We start from the raw sequence: 23,359 nt of genomic DNA, 5'->3' as shown, positions 1-23,359 counted from the left end.
GCCGGCTCCCGCAGCGCCCAGTGCGATGAGTAAGTACAGCGGTGGTTTTTCTGAGCCTTCTGGGATGGGATGTGTGTGTGGCGTTGGGATTTGGGATACAGATCAGGCAAGAATGGATCTTGTCATCTGGTGCTAGTATTTAAAAAAAAAAAAGACAAAGCAGGGAGGAAGCTGGCCTTATAAAAATTCGTGAAGCGTTTTCTTCCTCTCTTTCAAGATCTGGTTTATAAAAACATCCATAGCTGTGGCAAGAGCCCCAGCAGCCCACGGGGGAGTTAACTTGCATTTCTCGATTGCATGAAAGCAGAACTTCTCCTCTAATGCCTTGTCCATCCCATTAGTCCCTATCGGACAGCACTGCCTTCACGCTTGAGCTCCGGAGGGGAGCGGAGGAGCTTTGGAGAGGTTTGTTCTCCAAAGGGATATTCGTTACACCAGAGGCAAGCAAAGCTTTGTGCTCTGCCCTTGCTGAGCATCATGAAAGCAGCAGCGTCGGCTCCTGCCTTGCCCAGCATTTAGCCCTGCCGCCTCCTCTGCTTTTCTGTGTCAGGAAAGTCACCGTAGCTGATGCTTTGAGCCCCTGTATAATGAGTCTGTTCCTCTTCATTCCACCATACCCACCCTCACGTTTTGCCTTTTAAAAGCCAGCATGCAATTATTATTTTTTTTTCCAACTTCCAGTGATCTGTCAGTCATTAGGGATTTGTTGCTGAGTTGTGGGTTTCACTTTGTTCCTGCAAATAATGGTCTGAGCAGCAGCCAGACCCTCTGGGTCCCCTGCTCGCAGGCAGGGAGATGCAGGGTCTCTCCCTGGAGGAGACCTCCCCCATCAAACCACCCTGCAGCAGCTTCCAGCCTCCTGGGCACCAGAAAGTCGGCGGCAAAGGCATTCCCAGATCCCCCGGCCCTTCTCCAAGGCCCTGCAAGGGAAGCGATACCCACGTGCGGATGCAACGGGATTCTGCGCTGCTGCCTCGCGCTGGCATCAGCCTTGTTGTCTTTGAGGGTTTGGTCTGGGCTCAGCGTGTGTTAAGCACCTGCACCTTCCTGCCAAGGCTGGGGCTGAGTCAGAATCGAAATGTCCTGCAGGAACATGCTGTTTGTAATTACTTTATACTTTTTCTGGTTTTTTTCCAGACACCCAACCCCTCTGTTGATGTTTCTTTTTTGTTTCAATGCTGCATTTTTCTGCTTGCATATAAGCTCTGAAAAATCAGAACTTAAAAGCAATGCTCTAGGTGACTGGAGTGACCTGCTCACTAAAGAAGGTGATTCTGGGGGCTGGAGCGTGTGGAGCTTTTCACTTGGTTTTTTAGGGGTTGTTTTAGGTATGGGAAGGTGTGTCTGGAAGCATCGGGGTTTGCCACAGGCTGGAACACCTGAGTTTGGTCAGATCGGCTGGGAAGGCCAATGGGGCAGAAAGGCGGATGGGACAAATCTTATCTTTGAGGGCTGGGAGGGGAGGGAGGAGCTGCTGGAGTGACTGGGTTAACTGGGAGGGAGCGTTCTCGCCTCAGCTGAGTCACTGGGCAAAGCACGGACACGGGTGCTGTCTGTCTCGCTGCGGAGAGCCAGCCAAGAAACGCCCTTGGGAGCTGCAGGTGAGATGCTCCGAGTGGGGAGAGAGAACGAGGTGGAGTTCACGCACGTAGTGAGCCATCGCACCTAACCTTGGTGTGTACGGACCCAGGCATGGCAGAGGACCTCCCAGCTTCTCTTCCGCACCGTTTTACAGCCTTGAGGGACATGGGAGGTGCGGATCCTTGGGTGTTTAGAAGGCAGCGTAGGGAAAAATTTGGAGGAAGACTTGGGAGGAGGACTGATGTTAGCAGAAGTCGCTCTGTGTGTCTCTGCCCTGCTCAGTGGGGTTTGCTGCAGACAGAGATGACCTCTGGGCATTTAAAAAGAGGAAAATTAGGTCAGTTGTCTGTGTTGTAGGGCTGGGGGCATTGGTAGGGCTGTGAGATGGGCAGCACAGTGATGTGTATGGGAAAATGAAGCGGGATGAAAAATCTGGTGGGGCTGATGCTCCCATCGTTTCTGTGGCATTGAAGTGGGGCAGCTGCGGATGGCAGAACAGGGCGAGACACGTCTGCTGCCTGTCTGTGCCTGGGATGGAGGGGGACTGGGTACCAGGCTGCATCCCTGCAGCAGGGTCCATCCCGATGGGTGCGAGAGCCTCTTCTGCATTGCCAGGAGGTGTGTGTGTGAGCCCAGGAACAAGGTTTTTGGTTCTTGTGCTGGAAACGTTGGGGCTGGAGCTCTGGGTTTGATGTCTACCTGGATGAGGGGTGCGTGTCCCTCCGGGCAATCCTTGCTTAGGATGAGGCACAACAAGCGTTGCCCAACACCAGCAACCAGCTTCTGTTTCATTGCCATTCAAAATACTGTAAGCTGTATTTTTAATTTATTTATCTTTTAAAGCACCCACCCAGCTCTAACTTGCACAAGTTAGTTCCTGCGTGCTGGCTTAAGAAAAAAGCGACCGCTGTTCCGAGGAGTCTCCGAGTGAAACAACGGCGTCTTTTTGGGCTCTGACCCTTTCTGACAGCAGCTGATTCGAGAGGCAGACTGCCTGAGGGCTGAGCTCTGGGGGCACACAAAACACGTCTGATAGGTTTCAATCAGCTTTTGTAAAACTGCCTTTTAAAGCACCACCATATGATGATTATTAGTATTATTTCTAGGCAGGCTCTATGGCTGGCCAGATGGCACACCCAAGGACACTGTTTATTAGCTAGACCCCAAATGCAGACTGTCAAATAAAAAGAAAAAAAATCCTTTTCCCGAGGCAGTCAGTTGATTTTGGGAATGAACATTGACCTGACATGCTGTCGCTGTGAATGGACTCCACGGCCACTAATCAAAGGTCTGGTTTTGCGGTGTTTTAAATTTCATTATCTGGGGAGATCTACGCAGATCCCCCTCTGGGATGGCAGAGGATTTCCAGGCTCTGGTTTGGGTGGGTTTTTTTGTTAGATGAAAAGCTGTCTGTAGCTGGAGCTTGCTGCAGGGCTGGATGCAATCCAGGGCTGCGCGGGGAGGGCTGGCATATCTCGGAGAGGGGGAGCGTGTTGTCCCCGCTGCGGTAACGCCCGGAAACCTCAGCTAAAACCACATTTCACTGGGCTGGATGCTGGGTAGACACTTGCTAAAGATAGCTGTGGCCTGGAAGTGTTCAGAGTCCGTAGAGGAAGGGTGGAGAAAGAAGCTGAAGTTTCAAGGGCCATGGTGAAGGTCATGGAGCAGGGGAGGAGGAGGACGGTGACTCACGGGGGTGCCCAGGGAGCTGGAGGGGCCGGGCCCCTGCTGCAGAGCCCTGGGGAGGGGGACCGGTGGTGGCCCCAACCCATGGTGACGTGGCCCCAGCTGGGAGCTGCCCCCCACCCTGAGCTGCATCAGTCTTGGCAGCTTTTGGGCACCTGGAGTTGAATGTAGTGCTGTCCATCTGTCTGTCCCCTGAGGAAGTGAGGATGTCCCTTCCAGGTGGAGGAGGCAAAGGGGATGCTGCTGGGGGTCAACACGCCCAGGCTGGCCAGCCCACAGCTCCCAGCCTTGCACCCCTGTGCTTTTATTTTTCTTTTTTCTTTAGGTGAGCAGAGTCCTGTGCCTGGTCTCTCATCTCCCACTCCCTACAGCGGGCAAGGAGCCAAGCAGCGGCAGCAAAGGCAGTTTAGGGGGGACGGGGGTCTCCAGCCTCCCCAGCTGGGGCAGCGGTGGGAGCGCTGGGGCTCCTCGCAGGGTCTCTGCAGCACCCCGCACACCCCTGCCCTCCACATCCTGCGGTGCTCCTTCGCCCAAAATGTCACTGGTGTCCCCAGGTGAGGCACAGCGGCTGCTCCCTGCGGCATTCCCAGGATGTGGTGGGGTGCTTCCTGGGACAGAGGAAGGGGGGTTGGTTCGGGGGAAGCCTTTCCCTGCTGCAAAGCAGCGATCGATCGTGCACCGGCACAGGAGCTGTACAGGCACGGCTATTTAAATGCACACGGAAATCATTTCCCTGTGTAAACCTGTGCCCTGGGTGGTTTATTTAAAGGAGCAGGGCTGCAGGCAGGAGGAGCCCAGCCTGAAAGGGGCAGTGTGTGGCACCCTCCTGGTGAGCTGGAGATTGCAAATGACTCTGCATTTTAAAAATTTATTGTTTACCTTGCTAACAGCACTGCCCAGCCCCATGCTGGTCTGCAAACGTGGGTAAAAACTGGCCAAGGGCAGTTCAGTGCATCCCAGGGGTCTGGGATGTGCTGGTGCATGGGGGGAGAGGTGGTGTTACCCCGATTTACCTCTTGCAAGGTCCATTTGAGGTTTTCCTACCCCAGCACACAGGCTTTGTGGCTTTGCTCCAAAGCGTGGCCCCGCAGCTGCAGGGACAGCGTGTTTAGCCCACGAGCAAGTGTCCCTGCGCGGGTGCTCCTGCACCCCGGGGTTTGGGATGTGAGCGGAGGAGAAGGGCTGCCACGAGATGCTGCGAGGTGCTGCTGCCTGGCTGAAGGGTTCAGCCTCAATTCCCTGGTTCTCAGGGACGTGGTTTGTGTGTTTAACTTATTCTGGTCCCAGGGAGGACAAGGTGATACAACTCCTGCTGCACCGTTACCTGCGCTAGCGAACAGGAGAGCTGTGGGCATTCAGGGATTGCCGTGTGGTTTAGCTAGATCCGGGTTAACCATCTAATCTGGGCCAGGTTTTTTCAGTTCTGTTTAAAAAAAAATAGCTGTAAGCTGAGCACACATATTGCTACCATCATCCCTAATGAAAAGAGATGAATGTTCAACTGGAGCCTGTGAATGAATTTAAATTGCTCCCTCTGCCTGTGCCTCAGTTTCCCCCCAAGCAGGAGGGTGATGGGAAGCAGAGGCTCTGACGTGCTGCTTGGAGCCGATGTTGGCTTTGGTTCCTGCCCTGCCCTGAACCACGCTGCCCGAGCGTGCGGTGCTCTGCTCCTTGGCTAACCGAGCAGCTTTCCGTGCTGCCGGCTGGGAGACGGCTCTGCAGCCTGCCATCCCGGGTCGTGCACGGTTCGTGCCGCAGGCTTGGTGTAAGTCATGTTAGAGAGAGCTCCTGTCACTCATTTCTGCTTTAAAAAAAAAACCAAAACATGCATATAAATGCCAAAGTGTTAATTCAGAGATGTATTGCCCCCCTCAAGGGGATCTCGTGCTTTGTGTTCACATTAGAGGGAACGAAGGCAGAGGGTCCCCGAGAACATTTACACCCGGCTGTCCCCCGGAGCAGGGCTGCAGTGAGGCTGGTGGCTGGGCTGGCTCTGTCCCTCTGTCCCTCTGTGCTGCCTTTGACCGGAGCAGGGCTGCAGTGAGGCTGGTGGCCGGGCTGGCTCTGTCCCTCTGTGCTGCCTTTGTAGGGGGCTTCTCTTTGGAGGGGCTGATCCTGTGACCCTCACTTGGGTGGATTTGTGAGAGCGTTGGTGGTGAGAGGAAGGGCAGCAGCACTGGATGATGTTCTTTGTTCAGGTCTTTGAATAAAGGAGGAAAAAAAAAAAAAGATAAAAAGCTGTGGGGGAGCTGGGCAGGGTCTGGGTTTGCAGAGGTGGTGGGGTGTGAAAAGGTGGAAAGAGACCTTGCGGGGGGAGAGTGATAAGGACCATTGGTCCTGGTGGTGTTGGGAAGCACCCAGGTGTGTCACCTTGGGCGTTGTGCGGTATGAAGGGACATGGGGCAGAATCTGGAGGAAATGCAGATCCATTGAAATTCCAGGCTTTTGTGGAGTTTCACCAGGATGGGGGCTCGTGGCAGTGGTTTGAGATGAGAGAGACCTCATGTTCCCAGGACTTCTGCCCATCCCAACCACAGGAGGTTATCTGGGGGAAGGTGGTGGTGTCCTCATTTTGCACAGAGAAAATCTTCATTTTCTGCCTTTACAGTGTCATCACACTTCTGAAATGGCTTTTCTTTGCGTGGGAGCTGCATTTCCACTCTACCGTATCTTAGCAGTCCAGTAAACCACACTGGGCACTGCTTCCCTTTGGAGAGAAGACCTTGGGAGCCTAACTCCTCAAGGACTTATTTTTTTAAAAAACTGGAAAAAAACCTGAAAAAACCCTTTCTCCCTATTTTAAAAAGCCAGCTCTCCCTTTGTATAGATCGGCTGAGCAGGAGTGGTGGCTCATTATCTCCCAGTAATGCCTTGTCAGCATCAGTGCAGAGAACAGATTTTTTTTTTTTTTTGGTAGCAGAAATTGTTACACGTGGACATCCTAAAAACAGAAGAATACCCCGTTTAGTGCATATTTTTGTGTGCTTTAATTATCTCCACCTCTCTCCTGTTACAGACTCTCATGTCCTTTACATCCGATGAGCTCTCCTCCTCTCTTCACCCCAAGCAGGCAGATGTGGTACCCGCACCCATTTTTATTCTGTTGCACACAGGCGTGGGAAATGAATGAGTGGCTGGACACAGCAGCAGTGAAAGGTGGATAGTTATTACCTCCCCTGCAGTAATTGTGGCTTCTCAGAAATCCTGTTATTTTGTTGATTTTCCAGCAGGCTTTGCTCTTCTGGTGGTGTCTGTTGCAGACTTGCTGCTCTGTTAAACGTTGACTGCCCTCAAAATGATATTGGCTCAACTTCTTAAGCTAAAATTCTAAAATTCCTAAATTTTTAGGCTAAGTTCTGGTTTGGGTGAGATGGTGCCCAGCCTGACTTGAGGCAGTGCTTGTTGCTGGTGCCTTTTTCTGCTGCCTGAGAGGAGGCATCAGTAGAGATCTGGGACATGGAGGGACTACGTTGGGCAAAACTGCTGTGTCCAGTGGGGACCAGCCCCATCTCCTGCCTTCCCCATCGATGTGTCCTTCTCTGCATTGAGGTTGCCTGTCCCATCCCCATATTGTCGTGATCTCCAAGGGATGCTCTGGGAAGCTGGGAGCCACCATTTGGGGTTGAGATTTTGCTGTTCATTAGGCTTTTACCACTTCTCTTTACACCAAAGCGTGGAGGAACCCACCCAACCTCTGTCTCCAGGGTCATCGTGGTCTCCCCATCGCTTCCTCCCTCCCCAGAGGCTGAGGTCACCCGGAGGAGATGGCACAGCCCCAGGCTGGAGGTTCCCGGCTTTCCCAGCGGTGCAGGGCATCCTTGGCGGGGGTGGCGGGGCCAGGGAGGCGGCGGTGGCCAGACAAGGTGGCCCTTTGACATTTACAGAATGGCCTTTCAGAGCTGTGAAGTGTCCCCGCTCCGTCGAGGGCTGCCATATAAACAGACGCCGTCCCCCAGCACAAAGCGAGGAATGCGGCGCACAATGGGCCAATGTTCGCCGCGATAAAGCCCCGCTTCTTCTGCCCGCCACAAAGGCTGCTCTGAGCGGGGCTCGGCCGTGGGCGCACCAACCCTTCCACCAACGCTGGTGGCTTCGGTTGGAGCCAGGGGAGCTGGGAGGTGACACCCAGCCGTGTGCTACCTGGGGCTTCTGCTCTCCGCTTCCCCACGTGCTGATACGCGAATTAATTGACCTAAAGGAAAATCAACACGCGGGTTACGAGGGTTCTCGGTTTGCCCGGGGTGAGTGTTAACAGCGTTGGTTTTCCGTGGAAGTGTCCTGGAGTGTTTCGCTTTGAAATGTTAACTTTTCTACGTTGTCTAGAAAAATGTAAGAGAGATTTATCCCCTGGCTGCTGTCAGATATCACAGAACATCAGCACAAAAGGAGCCGGGCTCGCTGGAGGAATGCACCATTTTTAATGACATCTCTTCTGAATCCTCCTCATCTTGTGCAGCATCCTTTTGTCTTATTCCATCAAAGACTGACAAAGCCTTTTCACGAGGGTTGTTTTACAGATGCTCGTATTTCAGTGCGTTTCTCCTCATTCATACGGAGCGCTGTCATTGCTGTTAATTGTAGATGTTCCAGGAACACCTCCAGGCCCCGCCGGGATGAGTGATGGGCTCATCCATCATCGGAGGGTGACAAGGCAGTGGCAGGGAGGGGATGGGGAGGCAGCTCCTGGGGATGCTGCGGCGTTGGGGAAGGGCTGGCAGGAGCCCTCGCTTTCCTCTTTCTCGCAGCAGCATGGCTCCTCATGGAATCCCAGGATGGTTTGGGTTGGAAGGGACCTTAAAGCCCATCCAGTCCCACCCCCTGCCATGGGCAGGGACCCCTCCCACCAGCCCAGGTTGCCCAAAGCCTCATCCAGCCTGGCCTTGAACCCCTCCAGGGATGGGGCATCCACAGCTTCTCTGGGCACCCTGGGCCACTGCCTCACCCCCCGCACAGGGAAACATTTCATCAGCTCTTCTGGGATGGTCCTGGCAAGTGATGTGGGCCTGGGTGATGCTGTGGGATGCAGGGTACGCATGCTCTGCGCTTCCAGATGAGGATGGTAAATGTATCTGGCAAAGCCAAAGCTCTCCTTCAAAGCCATGGGGGGGTTTTGTGTGGCTCATCCGTGTGGTATTGCCCTGGTGTGAGACCCATGGGAGCTCCCTCCTTCTCTGACTCTGCCCCAAAATCTTACTGGACTCTCCTGTTTTAAAAATAAAGGCACAAAAGCTTGATGCCGAACCGTTTTGGCTGACTCTGACTTGGTCAGGCAGCCCCTGGGCTCTCAGTGCAGCTGGGTGTGCAGGTTTTTCTGGCAGCTGGGAAAACACTGAAAACTAATTTCTCCCTTCCCTCCTCCTTGGGAAGAAAAAAAAAGAAGAGAAATGATTAGAGCTTGCGAAGGGTTTTCTGTTGCCACTAAACCGTGCACAGCATGCCCCGAACAGCCTTTACGGCTGTGGTCCTCTGTCTTCCCATCCATCTCGTGTCTGTCACGTCCCTGTCACCTCAGGATGTTCCTGTGGAGGAGGAGCAGGGACCCATCGCGGGTGCAAGTGCCCCTTGCGGTTTCTCTTGGATCACAGATATTTTAATGCTTTTTTTTTTTCCCCCTGCTGTGATGAGGCTTCGCGTTCCCGTGCTGTCTGTGCTGAGCGGTGCAGGGTCAGGGCAGTGCCTGAGCTCCCGGTTGGAGCCCGGCCGTCAGTGTGTCCTTCCTCGGTCGTCAGACCTGGCGGAAGATTGTCTGCAGGATGCTCTGCGGCTTCAGCCAGGCACGAGGCAGGATGTCGGAGGTGTCACCTCTTCTCTGGGCTCTGCATCCAGGACACTTCCAGGTGGGGTCAATCCTCCTGTTTAACAGCACAGAGCGGGGCTCTCCCTTGTATTCCCTTAACTTTTGGAGCTGTAAAGCTGCTGTCCCATGTAAAATCCCACCATAGGGAATTTTTTTTTTTTCCATTAGACATGAATCTCTTGGTTGGTGATGGGGTCTCCTGCATCCTCTGGCTTTTGCAGACGTATTTTGAGCTGTAGGCTGTCCCCTTTGCCCAGTATTTTATTTCCAACCCCCCTCCCCAGCATCTGCTGCTGTGCTGCTGCCCTGGGTGGCCGCATCCTGCTGCCGGTGCCATCCAGCCCTGGGCTGTCACCCTGCAGCCATCGAGGCAGCAGCTCCCGGGCATCACACGAAGCCCAAGGGCTGAGGGCAGTTTGCTGCAGGAGCTCCTGCCCCAGGGGGTCCCAATCCTGGTGTCCAGCCCTCGCCCCCGGAGGGTCGGATCGCTCGGTGCTGGATCCGAGCCTCGCACATGGTCTGACCCTGTCCCCGCCGGCCGGCTGATCACCGCCTGCTCCTTCTGCCAGGGTCTCTCGTGCTGGTGATGGCTTTAATCATTAGGAAACGTATATAAAGTTGATGGATGATGTGATGCTGATATGCACTACCTACATGGTCTTTAAAGTAAGTATATTCATAAAAATCTACTAGAAACCAAGGCTGGCAGGAGTCTTTTGTTACTGAAAGTCTGTTTTTGTCCCAACACACACTTCCATCCATTCTTTTGTGAGAGCTAAAAATTGGCTGGCTTTAGTGGAGTTAATAATCATCTGACGTGGATTTGAGCAATTGATGTTGCTGCATCAAAATGTTTTCCTCCTCCTTTCCCCCCGACTTTCCCCAAAATAAGAAATTCCTGGCTGATTCTCAAAATCCTGCACAGCTCTCACTGTGCAAGTATTAAACTGTGGGTCTTTTCTTTCAAGTTTCTGGATTTTTATGGGCACAATCGGTCTGTTAACAGGACTTTTTTTTTTTTTTGTGGTTTCAATGCATTTCTATCATTGACCTTTGCTTTAAAAAGTGTCTGCCAGTCTTTACTGGACTGGAGCTCTGAAAAGGGGTGTTGTAAGGGGGCTTTATTCTATGGAAGCAGTGACCACAGGCAAAGCTTTATATTTGCTGAGTGATTTAATTCTTGCACATGCAGAACTTGGCTCTGTGCCATGTGTAACATGTTGAGAAAAGGTCTGCTTGAGAGGCATTTAACCCAAACTTTCCAAAACCCGTCTTTTTTTTTTTAAATAGCTTTCTTTCCTGTTATTTTTAAGCTAGCGAGTAAAATCAAGGGATGCTGCCCCAAAATGCTGCATTGAGCTCTAGTAGAGTCATTGGGGAAAGAAATAAAGGGGGAATCTGGGTGGAAGGGTGCCAGCTGGGAGGCAGAGGAGGGTGTCATTAAGATAAAGGCTTTATCTAGGGACAGGGGAGAGTAAAACGGGGCACCCTGGGCTCCAGGAGGGAGCCTGGGAGGGTGAGGATGATCCAGCTCTAGTGCTGGGTCCTGTAAAGCCCAACTCCGAGGGCACATCCCCAGAAGATGCGTTTTCAGGCGAAATATCAGATCCCCCCAAATTAGTTGCTTTTCCCTGCTTGGCTCTGGCTGTCCTCTGTCCACTTGCAGGAGTATCTGTCCAGTAGCGTTCAGAAACAAAAACAAACTGCTTTTTGTCTTCTCTTGTTCTAAACACTGTGACAACATTTGGATTAATGTTAGGTCTTGTGAAAAGCTCTTTAAAAGTCAAACAGACTGAGCTGCTTAACAGCGTTCTTTTGAATTCTGCATCTGCCTGCTGCAATCCCAGACCATGTCTGGAGAGCAAGGAAACAGCATCTTTCTTTTTCCTTCTTCTAATCAGTCCATTAAATACACCTGAAGTTGCATATTCTGAAACGATTTAATTGTGTAGCCACTTGGGCTCAGTTCTGTGTTTTGCTGTGCCTTTGAGTATTTCCTCTTCCTTTGGCAAACAAACGAACAACAGCAATACTAAATTATGTTAATTTCTAACAGAAGCAACGTCTTCCCCAAAACATTGCAATCTACTGCGCTTTAATTAAAAACAACCCATCAACAGTGCATCAAGCCATTTGTAGCCTCAGCCTCTATTAGTTTTAATCAACAGATTTTTTCCAGGGGCTTTTAGAAGCAAATTGTGCATTGCTTGCTCTTCCCAGGAGGAGGGAAGGAGAACAACAGATTATCTTTGTGCAGGCACACCGAACCCTGAAATACAGAATTTTAAAAGTGTATGAGGAGGGTGGAGGTTATATAGGGGGAGAGGGAAGAGGAGGTGTGCGGGGGGCTCCGTGGGTGGTACCCGCCTCGTCTGCTGCAGCCGTGGATAAATCCAGCTCCTGGAGGAGACCCCATTCCCTTTAGGTGGGATGCTGTCCTGGCTTCCCTGGGCAGGTTGAGGTTTCTTGCAGATCTCTGCACTTCTGCGTTCTCTTGTCCTTGGCATCGGCGTTAACTGTTCCCACGTGTGCGGGTGGGATGAGCCGCAGCCGGCAGTCACCATGCCGGGGGTGGATGGGAAAGAGCATTTTATCCGTTCCTGCGATTTCTCGGAGAGCTGAGCCTAAATGCTGCTAGCGTATAAAGTTGCTTATTTGAAGGCTCTCCATGGAAAGACTGGCATGGAAAGGCAAAGGAATGAGGGTGTCCCCTGCTTTTATAGCCTCCTTGTATTTACACTAATACCCTTGATTTTGGCTGTACAGAGCTGCACCTTCGGCACAGACTGTGCCCGCCCAGCAAAACGGGCTCTGTGCTGGGGTCAGCTGTGGTGGAAACTGCTGGGGAAGGGAAAACCCCCTCGGTCTTTCCCTGGCTCCTCCTGGGAAGAAGTGAACTGGAGAGAGAGGCTTTGCCGTGGGGATGCTGCGTGGAGGGGATCAGTGGGAGGTGGCTGGTGGCCTGGGCTGAAACCCCCGCGAGACCCCTGAGCTGCTGCGCCGGCTCTTGGGGGAGCTGGGAACTGTGCTGAGCTGGGACTTGTCCACTCGCCCCAAAATCCCAGAGGTGCCTCTCAGCGCCGATGCGGCAGGGAGGTGATGATCCATGTGGGTGCTCTTGTATCGTTCGGGTGTAGTGAGCACGGGTGTCCCAGTGTCCTGCAGGACCCCCGGCTGGTGCTTGATGAAGCCGGGACTGGAGAGCGGCCGTCGGAGCATCTGCTGGGGCTGATGCAGCGGGATGGCTTTGGGCCAAGGCTTTCCTGAATGAGTGATGATTTCTGGTGCCCAGCTGGAAATTGCTGTCAGGGCAACTGGTTTTGCAGGCACTCTGTCTTTCCGGCGCTCCCCATAACTTTTTGGAAATTGTTGTCCATGGGTTTCATGTCGTGCTTCCAGCAGGAGTTTCTGTGCAGAGTTCCCTGTCCAGAACACTGACCACGGGTTTGTACTTTGGATCCCTCCCCCAGCACATTCCCATTTCACTGTTGTTTTTCCTCTGTGCAGCTCTGGGAAGTGCCAGTGTAAGGTGGGTGTCACGGACCCGAAGTGTGACCAGTGCAGCGATGGATACTACAGGTTTAACGAGACCACCTGCGAGCCGTGCCAGTGCAACAACCGCTCCAAAACCTGCGACAGCCTAACAGGTAACCTGCTTCTCGTGACCATGGCAGGTGCAGGCTTTGCCTGTCTCCTCTGTCTCTGGTTTTTTACTATTTTCATTCAGCAGACCTCTGCTCTCACCCTCTTCATCTGCATCTTTATGCCTTGAGTGCCCAGAATCTTCACCTTAAAACTGAAATTAAAACGCAGGGCAAGGCTGGAGCGACTTCTCTTCCCAACAAGGTTAATAAAGGCTGCGTTAGTTACCCCAGGCTGCAGCGCAGAGCCTTTGTTCTGCAGTCTCTATCGGAAATCAGTGCTCTATTGTTCTCTGCACTTACACAAATACACAACACAGGCTTTTGAGGAGCTTTTGTTTAACTGCTGTTTACCTGGAAACATATACTGTGCTGGCACTGACGTAGGGTGACTGTTATTGCCCCAGATAACATGATTAGTGCTGGAAAAAACTGCCAGCACTTAATTCATATTGCCCACTTTTTATAAATGTGCCTTGTTCATTTTCCTTGATCATTTCTCTGGCTGTCCCTCGCTCACGCAGATGTTGATGTAGTGTAAATGCTGAAGAACCTGTGCTTGAATAGCTGAGGGGAGGGCAGGGGGGAACCTGATTGCTTTCCCATCTCCTCTGAAAGGAGAGATCCCGGAGGAGCAGTGTTATGTGACTGCCTGCACAATCCCTGCTTTAGCAACAAAACTCCCCCTTCAGAATCGAAATTCTCATCAAAACTTGCAGGCTGAAATGCAATTCTGTAGTATTTATCCAGGAGCTTAGAAAAGAGCAATAATTTAAAAATGTTGCAGGTTTTTTTGCATAGCTGGCACAGAGGCAGAGCTCATCAGATACAGGATTTCTGGGGAATTTCTCTGCCGGGGTCTGTTCCCTTGTGGCCTGTGTGTTTGCAGCAGAGGAACGGGGGGCCGCAGTGCTGGCTGTGCCCCCAGTGCCCTGGTCCTGCTCAGCATCGGGGGCAGCGGCAGGCACCAGATCTGCACTGCTTGAGGATGAATTATTGCATTTCTTCCTATACTGACCTTTACGTGCTGATGTCCTACTGATATTGAAGGTTATGGGGTTGTACCTAAGGCTGTGCACACATCAGCTGTGTTGCTGATTTGGAGCTGGGTGTGTGGGCTTTGTGAAGGGGGAAGATAATCTGCTCTTCCTTTTTCTTCCTCAATGTTTCCCCCTCTCTCGTTTTTGAAAAGAAAAAACAAAACAAAACAAACAAACAAACAAAAAAAAACCCCGTTGCAGACCTTGCCTCCGGGATGGGGCTGTCCAGGCAGCGCATCTGCTGGGTCTGCCCAGTGCTGACCGCAGCACTGCAAAGAAAGACCCTCTTTTTGGTTAATGACCTATTGTTGATTTGACAAAAATCCCTTTTTTAAAAAAATTTTCCTCCATCTGTTTTATTTGCTGCCGGGGCTGGGGTAACCCAACAAAACCAGAACAGAGGACAGACGATTAAAAATTAGATCCGACATGTAATAAGTGAGGCGGTGCACTCAGCCTGCTCGGGAGACTGCACTTTGTGTGACCTCCCCAGCTCTCCATCAGCTGTGTGCAGTCTTTGTCACATTTTCAAGGTTTCTTGCGCATTCATGCCGTACTTCGGGCTCCCTCTGCCGGCTCCGTATCAGGAGGAATATTTAAAATTCCTGGAAACTGGGCAGCCAGAGCTCCCCAGGCGACAGCGCTTCCTTCGACACGACCCTCGTGCCCCGTGTTGTTCCTGGGCAATGAGTTCGGTGGCATCTGCCCCAGCTGAGGTACTGAGAGTCCTGATCTTTCCCCAGGGTGTTATCAGGATGGGAAATGCCATTAATTATTAAGGCTTTCCAGGGCGATACCTGATTGCGAGCCCATGCATGCTTTGCACGGCTGAGCAGCTTGCTGACTCATTGGAAACGCAGCCATTTCGCAGGGCTGGCGGAGATAAATGTGAGTAATTTCCGCCGATGGGAAAGACATTGATCCTGAAATGACCAAGACTGTACAGAAAGCGCAGGTGTGATTCCAGATTTATACCTCCATTAGTGCCTGCAGAGCACGGTTCAAGGCGCCCTAGGCGCCGATGGGACAAACCGACCTCGCACGAGCCGGCTGCCCCGGGCGTCCCGCTGACGCAGCTGATGGAGGCTTGCAACTGGAGAAGCCGAGCCCAGCAGATCATTTTTCCCCTCTAACCCTGACATCTCTCCCACAAAAACCACCGGCTCGTGTCTGACAAGCTGCTGGGTGAAGAGCGGACAGCGTGTGGGAGCTGACACCGTGCAAGTGGCCTTAGTCATCGGGGTGCTGCCAGCCCCACCGTGCCGGTGGATCAGCCACTTCCCCAGAGGGGCAGCTCCCAGGGGTTGTTTCCTTCCTTCGCTGCGAGGATCGGCTGGGAGGATGCGCCAGGCTTGCTCAGGGATGCTCGGCTGCAAAGTCATCGCTGTGGAAAGGGAAGAGTAGGAGCCGTGCAGCGTGCTGGGCTTGCAAGGGAGCCAACCTCTTCCAGTATTAATAAGAAAATCCACTGTGGTTTTTTTACCAGTCAGCATTAACCTAATTCAGGATTTTTTTGTGTGTGCTTCATGTCGATATGAGGCTTTTCCGTTCCCCTGCAGCAGTGCTAGATTAGCTCCGTGAATCTCTTGTCTGTGCAGGGAATAAACTGCTCTGTGCCGCCCTGGGTTGTTCGAAGGCGGCTGTTGCCTTTTCAGAGTCTTGTACACGGGATTTAATCAAATCAGCTTCCCTCAGGTCACCGCCGCCTCGCCTGCTGAATTACAGCTGTGCCTGTCGATGGATGGTGGAGGCGGTGTGTTTATAACTAGGGAGGTTTTTCTTTCTCTGGTCACAAGAATATCAAAACACAATTTGAGGGCCATTAGGACACAGCCTCTGCTAGGACACAGCATGTTGATTTTCTGATTCAGGGCTTTCCCCAGGAAGGGGAGGTGGCTCATGTGAACCCCCAGTTCTCCTCTGCTTCTCCGAGAAGGTCAGGAATTGCTGCTGCCTCGTGCCTGTGATGGGGACGGAGGAGCTGGAGCCACACGGTGGGATGGAGCCGCCTGCCCGGAGCAGGATGGGGGCAATTCCTCACCCTGACCAGGAGCAGGCTGCACACAGAAAAAGGGCAAAGGCATAAACCAGAGGGACCCCTCCTGGGAGTGGGGGATTTGAAGCATCAAGATCCCATCCCACTGGCACAAATGCAAACTGAAACCCCCTCCCATGAGGACCATTCCTAATAAAGATGGCACATATTTACCTGCACTGACCTTGTAAAGTGATGAGCGGGGGCATCTCTGCTGGGGCTGCCTGCTTTTTCATGTCCTCTGTGTGTGTGTGAGGAGGGGGAATGGCCATCAGAAGGTCATAAGAGGCTAGGATCATGTTTTGGCCAGAGGGCATCTAAAATCACCGGTGAGCTCTGATAATTGAGAGCGCTCCACGCAGATTCTTGCTCCAAATGTTCTGCTCCAGTTCCTGCTGCCAACCGGTTGCTTGTGCTCCTGTCCCTTCCCCAGGCACCTGCCTGCACTGCCAGGAGAACACCGAGGGAGCCCGCTGCGAGCTCTGCAAGGAGGGATTCTACCGAAGCACCCAGCCTGCCCACGCCTGCCTGCGCTGCCCCTGCTCCACCGTGGCATCCACCGGCACCTGCCGCATTCGTAAGGCTTTGCTCTAATTCCTCAGATAACCAACGTAGCTCTTTTCAGTTGGATTGCTGCTCAAAGCACGTCAGCCTAGCGAGGCATTTTATAGCCCGTGAATCTCCTGATTGTGGGAACCGGGGCACCTTGCTGGAAGCAGCACCTGCCATGACGTGTCCCTGGTGCTCGCGTTGCCTCTCATGAGAGCAGCCGTGCAGCGGAGGGCATCAGAAATGCTTCGCTACAGGCTGCGGCTCGCTCTGAAGAACCTGCAAATTTTTGCAGAGAGGAACTGCTGGGCTTGAGGCAGGCAGGAGAGGTACAGGAGATGGCCAGGGTGCCACGTAGCCACCCATGCCCCATGGGACCCCAAACAGAGATCCCCCAATCTTCCTGCTCTATTTTGATGTAACCAAGAGAAGTCGCAGCTGTAATAAACACGCGTAAGACTTTTTGATATTTCCTTAATCAGTTTTGCAATCAAACCATCTCTGGCTTCATGCAGGCTAAAAAGTTCCTTCAGGTTGCTGACATCCCCAGTATATATCCAGCTGTTTTCTGAAATTGGCTGTTTGAGATGGAAATGTTCAGGAGCAATAACCTGTTTGCTTAGCAACGTGCTGAGCATGCTCTGTGATGCTGGGATGAGGCATCAGAAAATCCCAAAGCGTTTTTTTCCCCTAGGAACAGAGAAACTGCTGCAGTTTAAAAGTTTATTTTCAGCTTAAAATTTGAGATTGGTTAATACATAGTGGCTGCTGATTTTTGTTGTAGTGAATTGAGGTCGGGTCCCACAGCACACACCCCACTGTGTTTTTTCCACCCAGAGCTATGGCACGTACCCATTTTTCTTTCTGTATTCTCTAGAGCCTGGCGAAACTGCCCCAACATGTGACAAATGCAAAACTGGGTACACTGGCCCGAACTGCAACCGCTGCGACAACGGCTACTACAACTCCGACAGCATCTGCGTGAGGTGTAAATGCAACGGGAACGTGGACCCGGCACTGTCGCCCCGCGTGTGCGAGCCGGAGAGCGGGGAGTGCATCGGCTGCCTGTACCACACCGCGGGGGTCCACTGCGAGGAGTGTGAGGATGGCTACGTCCGAGACTCCGAGGGGACCAACTGCACCAGGAAAGGTAAAACAAAGCTCTGCAAATCAGGGTCGAAGATTGCTCGTGCGGCTCAGGTGGGCAGGAGCTGCCTGAAGGCTGTGGATGCTGTTAATTGTTCCAGTTGGTTTAGATTCATCCTGCTTGTGGTACAGGGAAGGAAAACAGACCTTTGTGACAGGTTGGCTACGTCCGAGACTCCGAGGGGACCAACTGCACCAGGAAAGGTAAAACAAAGCTCTGCAAATCAGGGTCGAAGATTGCTCGTGCGGCTCAGGTGGGCAGGAGCTGCCTGAAGGCTGTGGATGCTGTTAATTGTTCCAGTTGGTTTAGATTCATCCTGCTTGTGGTACAGGGAAGGAAAACAGACCTTTGTGACAGGTTGGTGCCTACTGGCTTTGACATCGGCGGGGTCGGTTGTTTTTTTGTAACCACCCCAGTTCCCAGCCTGTGTCAGGCTCCTCCAGTGAACAAGATGTGAAAAAACCCTCTATTTGCAGTGTATTAAAATGTAGTTTTTCAGATTGCCATTGTTTGATATACTTGATCTCTTAGTGCCCAGTGGATTGTCCTGATTGACTAGTCCATCAACAGCACTGTCTAGCTCCCTATAAAGGGTTTTCATAATAAATTGTGTCACTCCTCATACTCTGCAAACAATAACTATTTGGACCAAGCTTATGTATGTATTTATTTATTTATTTTCATTCTAAATGGGGAAGCAAAAGCTCAGAGAGGTGCAATCCAAGCTTGCACAACGAGTCAGTGCCAGAATTTACTGGTACCTGCTTTGGGGGTCTCTTGTCAGGCTTCAGTACACATCCAAGATACTGTCTGCAACATCTTGGACGTAAACTAGCTCTGGTACTCAGAGAGGCTACTGCATAGCTGGAGGACTCTCAGTAAAATGAGAGAAAATGGTTCTTAAGTTGTTCCTTCAGTGGGTATCAGGAGGTTGGTCCACAAGGTGGATCTCCAGCTCCACGCATGGAAATATTACTGGTGTTATGTGTTACATAAGAGAGCCCAGAGTTCAGGTAAGTACCTGGGCCCAAATTCGTTCTTGTCACCAACAGAGATTTAATTCACATCTTCCATTAGGAGCTAATGTGGTTTCCACTCCCATGCTGCTCTCTGGAGGTGTAATCACAGAGTCCTTCTCTGCGCAGGGAGGTGATCAATACAAAAAAGCTGAATGCTCGTTAGCTGTGACTGTACCGGTACAGGGCTGGAAATGGCACTTTTGCATCGGGTCATCCATTATCTCCCCTGCATGGCTTTGTCTGCACAAGGAGCTACGTGACCTTGCTCCATTAAAATCCATGTGTATGGCTCTGCTTGCATACTTGTAGTTTTCACCATCCGTTGTATTTCAGTGATGTTGTTATAGGCAATTACTGGCGTGGGGAAGGACTGTCCCCTTTCGAAGGGACTGGGATATGCTCTCCTAGCTTTCCTGTTTCCTTGACACCTGTTTTTGCCTTTTTTATTAAGCAATTAAAAAGGTGTACAGTTTCTTTTGAGATTCTTGCACACAATTTGCCTAAAACTTGCCATGCTGAGGTATCTGCATTAACTAGTTTTAGGTTGAGAATTTCATCAACCACTACTGCATTTGAGTGGCCTGGTTTTGCGTGGCTTCCAGAGTGAAATCATCACCCACCAGATCTGCAGATGACATTGGTGGAGTCTGAGGCACTAAGTGGCTGTGGTCGAAAAAAGACAGCGTGTGTTGTACCAGCCTCTAGTATCCACAGGGACCGTCCAGTGTCTGAAACCTGACCAAGATCTTGATTCTGTCAGGGCTGATGGAGAGAATATTCAAAGGCTGTGGAGGATGGCCAAAGGCAGGGTTTCTGACCCCTGGATGGATGGATGGTGTTCGTGCTGTGACGGTGAGGCACAGCAGCAAGGACTGGGTGATGCAGCGTGGCACCATGCCACCCAGCCGCGCATCGCAACCTTTCCGAGAGCTGGCGTGAGGGCTGCCGGTATGGCCCTGGCTCCTCTCATTCATCGCAGGAGGCAGCAGAAGCTTTGCAGAGGCTGCATGTCAATCAAGCAGCTGGATATGATGCTCATGTCAAAGCTGCTGAAGCAGCCCATTGACTGAACAGCTGCTGCTCTCAGGGAGCTGCTTCAGGACATCTGGAGGCTGGCACGGCCCCGGGAGCGGAAACAGGCATGGCTGTATCACCACCCGAAAGCGACGGTGCGCGGTCAGAGCACGGCACTGTTTCACCATGACATTACCATCGGTTCCAGGAAATGTTTTCACCCAAGTCCCCCTTGCCAGCACTTAGCTGATGCTGACTCAAAGCCCTGAAAAGTCCTGTTTCCTCGCTGGTGAATCAGCCATTGTCTCTGTTCTGGCTTTTCTCTAATTATAGCTACTGGCAGGGTTTGCCAAGAATTGAGTGTTGATGAAGGAATTTGGAAAGGATGACTGAATTCCTCATGCCCTTCTCCCAGAGCTGTATCCAGGAACCTCTTGCTCCTGCCACATTGTTTCCTACTGCGAAATTCTGCCTGTGAGCCTCTAGAGAAACACCTCCTGGCATCAGCATCGCGAGCATCCTTATCGACCCACGGCAGGACCTGCAGAGAACAGAGGAGCTGCTGCAGGGAGGGGCTCTGGGCAGGACCCTAAATCAGGTGTGTGATGCCCCCCCGAGAGGAGTTTCTTTCCCCATTGCCTGAACTGGGAACGTGACAGCCCAAAGGTAACTCGTGGGAGTTCCCCCAAGGGCAGCAGGAGATGTGCGGAATATTTCCAGCTCCCGTTGCCATTGGAGATGCAGCTGAGTGCAAAATTGGTGACTCTCCTCCTCAGTCATAATTAGCAGACGTTCTCTTCAGGAGAGCTGGATCGATGCAGCACAGCACCATCGGCTGGCATCGCTGCAGCTGTCAGGGCTTTAAAATGAAGCTGCAGGAGAAATGGAAGAGAAGGGGAGAGGGGGAGCAGAGTCCTGGGGAGCCAGAGATGGGGAGAGGACTTTGGCTGATTGAGGCTACAGCTGCTGGAGGGTTCCTGCTGCCTGGACTTGAGAATCTAAGATAGCTCAGGTTATTCCTGTGAAGAAAATGCTTTATTAGTTACAGTTGGGAGCTGAATACTTGGGCTCTGGTGCTTTCTGAGGCCTGTAGCTCACGCGGTTTGAAGGTGGCAGAATGAGCTTGGTCCCTCTTACGAGATCTCCGGTGTTAGCTTGTTGCTGACTCCTACATCTGAGGAGGGAGAGTTCCCGTGTCTGCTGGAAGCAAGGCAGGTTCGTGGCTATTTTGTGCCTGGGAACAGGCTGCAGAGGAAGATGGAGCTTGTGGCACAGGCTGGTAGTTCCCTTGTTCTCATCCTTCATGTGCAGACATATGGCAGCGGCTGAAACCCAAACAGGATCCATGCTGGCTTCTGCTGCATTCAAGAGCTTCTCAAGAACCTCCACAGTCATCTTTTGTTGTGATTCAGTTACCTTCTGCTTCTGGTTATGCAGACTGGGGGTTTCCGTGAGATTTGTTTATGACCTCTCCATTGAAAAGCAGAACTGGGATTAAAAAAAAAAAGCCGTGTAAATATTGAAACCATTGCTGAACACTGTGTGCTAGGCAGAATACTCATAGTTCATTTTTTTCATTTTTGATCTTCTTGTGCAGGCAAGGGAGAAATAACAATATTGTCAACGCAATCCTACATCTAGTGTACTAACTGTGACAGGTTTAAGCTCCTGGAGCTGCTGTGTCCTCCCAGCCTGGCTGTGCAGCCCACAAGACACGTGAAGCTGCCGTCGTCAGGTTCAAAGTCCAGCCTCCAGCTGTGCTTGGTGGAGCCTGGCTTTCCTGGGCTGAGTGTGAGCTGGACCGGACAGCTTGGCTTTCATCATGAGCTCATGGATCTGACACTGAATCTTGGCTGCTGCACCTCTCCATCCATCGCCAGATTTTTCATAGAAATGCTGCAGTCCATGAGCACTCAGCACACAGAATTATTTAAAAAAACCAAACTCAACCCTTGCTAATCATTTTTGTAAACTATTGTAAACTATTTTGAAAAAATACCGGCTTTACCAGTGCAGACTTCATTGCCATGGTAACTGATATAAATGTCAAATCTCTTATGTTTGTGTTTGATTCCAGCTTTGTGTATTTTTATTGATCATTTTGTATTTGTTTTGCAGAAGCCACTCTTGGCCCAGAAACAAAGGAGTTTACAACTTCTGCTCCAAATGCCAGCAAGGCAACATCATTTTCAACTGCAGTGATAAACAGTACGTTGTCCCCAACGACTATACAGACTATATTTCCTCTGAGTTCCTCTGACAATAGTACCTCTGCTTTTGCAGATGTTTCATGGACTCAGTTTAACATAATTATTTTGACAGTTATCATCATCGTTGTGGTCCTACTGATGGGCTTTGTGGGCGCTGTCTACATGTACCGCGAGTATCAAAACAGAAAACTGAATGCTCCTTTTTGGACCATTGAACTCAAAGAGGACAACATCAGTTTTAGCAGCTACCACGACAGCATCCCCAATGCTGATGTTTCGGGGCTTCTGGAAGACGATGGGAATGAGGTGGCACCGAACGGACAGCTGACGCTGACAACTCCCATGCATAATTATAAAGCTTAGAAGGAGTTGGCTTAAAAAAGTTCCAGGGCTTGTTGAGGGGGTATCAGGATCCGTGCCAAGGCTCCACGCAGAGGAAGTTGCTCTTCAGATACTCTTGTGCTGGGCGTGCTGTAGCTCGCAGGTGAACAGAGAAAAAGCGTAGGACAGCCGAATGTCAGGGGATAGGGTGGAACGCGTTCAGTGTCCTGTTCTCCATGCAGCTCCATAGAATTCACTGGTGTTACAGACTTGATGATGCTCTTCTTTTTTTTTTTTTTTTAATGAAGAGGTGGTGGGGTGGAGAAAGCAGTACCCCATGATTAACCAGAAGGTACTTGATTTCCAGCCAACTTAACACTTATGTCCTCTTCCTTTAGTTTGGAAAGTGGTTCATGGATTCACAGTGGATTTTCAGGAAACAGACCTTTGTAAAAGCTTCAGATTAGTTCCTGATATCAATTTGTTTCAAAAGGAGGACAAAAAAAGGGAAACAATTGTTCACTGTACTACCAAGAGGCAAGTAGAGGAGTGAGTTGCACACTTGAAAAAAGTCACCATTATCGGTTTCTAGTAAGCAGGAAAACAGGAAAAAAAAATTAAAATATTGGAGTTAGGGAGGAGACTAAGCTTTTCCCTTTGAGTATTTATACAGGGTGATGATGCTATTAAAACATAGCAATCCATTATTTTTTTTCTAGAAGGAGTTAATGAACTTGTATAGTTTCTGTGCAAGGGAAGACGACAAGACATCTCAGGGTTGCCATGTAAAAATAAAAGCTAGGCTTAATACCCTACCCTGATAGAAATGGTGTGTTCTGTATATACAATGTAATATATCTTCTTGGAATTGTATTTGTAATTATTTGTAAAAAAGACAACCAACCAAAAAAACCCCAACAACAGAACCATGAACCCCTCCCCAACCTCCTCTATTCCCCAAGTCGTATTTTATCATCTAGATTTTAATTGTACAGCGGTTAGTGGCATTGTTTAAAAAGAAAAAAAAAATGAGGATTGTTTAAAATACTGTAAATTAGATTGCAATATTGTTGGAGCTGGGACTCTGGCAAACACCGACTGCTTAAAGCTTTTCTTCTGGTGTCATTGAATAACTTTTTTAGAGAAAATGTGAGTGCTCCCTCCTTGCATCTGTCAAATTTTCCCGTTCCTTTACATACAGAGTGAATACCAGCGTCGCCATGAGTAGGGCCTAGTAGGTGTCCAAAAATCGGATGTACCATTCTGCTACTTGCTTTTAAATCCTTATCCAAAATGCAGATACTGGGATGAATGCATTG

The 23,359-nt window shown here is 50.9% G+C and overlaps 1 protein-coding gene across 1 annotated transcript in view; it reads left to right on the top strand.

Annotated features, from left to right (window-relative positions):
* Positions 1-22,118, top strand: part of MEGF9 (multiple EGF-like-domains 9) — a gene marked incomplete at its 5' end in the record, with an annotated part of 22,278 nt that extends 160 nt beyond the window's left edge. Inside the window, 5 exons of the mRNA XM_010079390.1 lie at positions 3,593-3,821; positions 12,572-12,711; positions 16,214-16,357; positions 17,207-17,479; positions 21,628-22,118. Of these exons, the coding sequence (XP_010077692.1) occupies positions 3,593-3,821; positions 12,572-12,711; positions 16,214-16,357; positions 17,207-17,479; positions 21,628-22,082 (1,241 nt within the window). The remainder of the gene's footprint in view (positions 1-3,592; positions 3,822-12,571; positions 12,712-16,213; positions 16,358-17,206; positions 17,480-21,627) is intronic.
* Between the last annotated feature and the right edge of the window lie 1,241 nt (positions 22,119-23,359).

The sequence above is a fragment of the Pterocles gutturalis genome, unplaced genomic scaffold, assembly GCF_000699245.1.
Source record: "Pterocles gutturalis isolate BGI_N339 unplaced genomic scaffold, ASM69924v1 scaffold2409, whole genome shotgun sequence".
Lineage (NCBI taxonomy): Eukaryota > Metazoa > Chordata > Aves > Pterocliformes > Pteroclidae > Pterocles > Pterocles gutturalis.
This window is presented reverse-complemented; position numbering and strand designations above follow the sequence as displayed.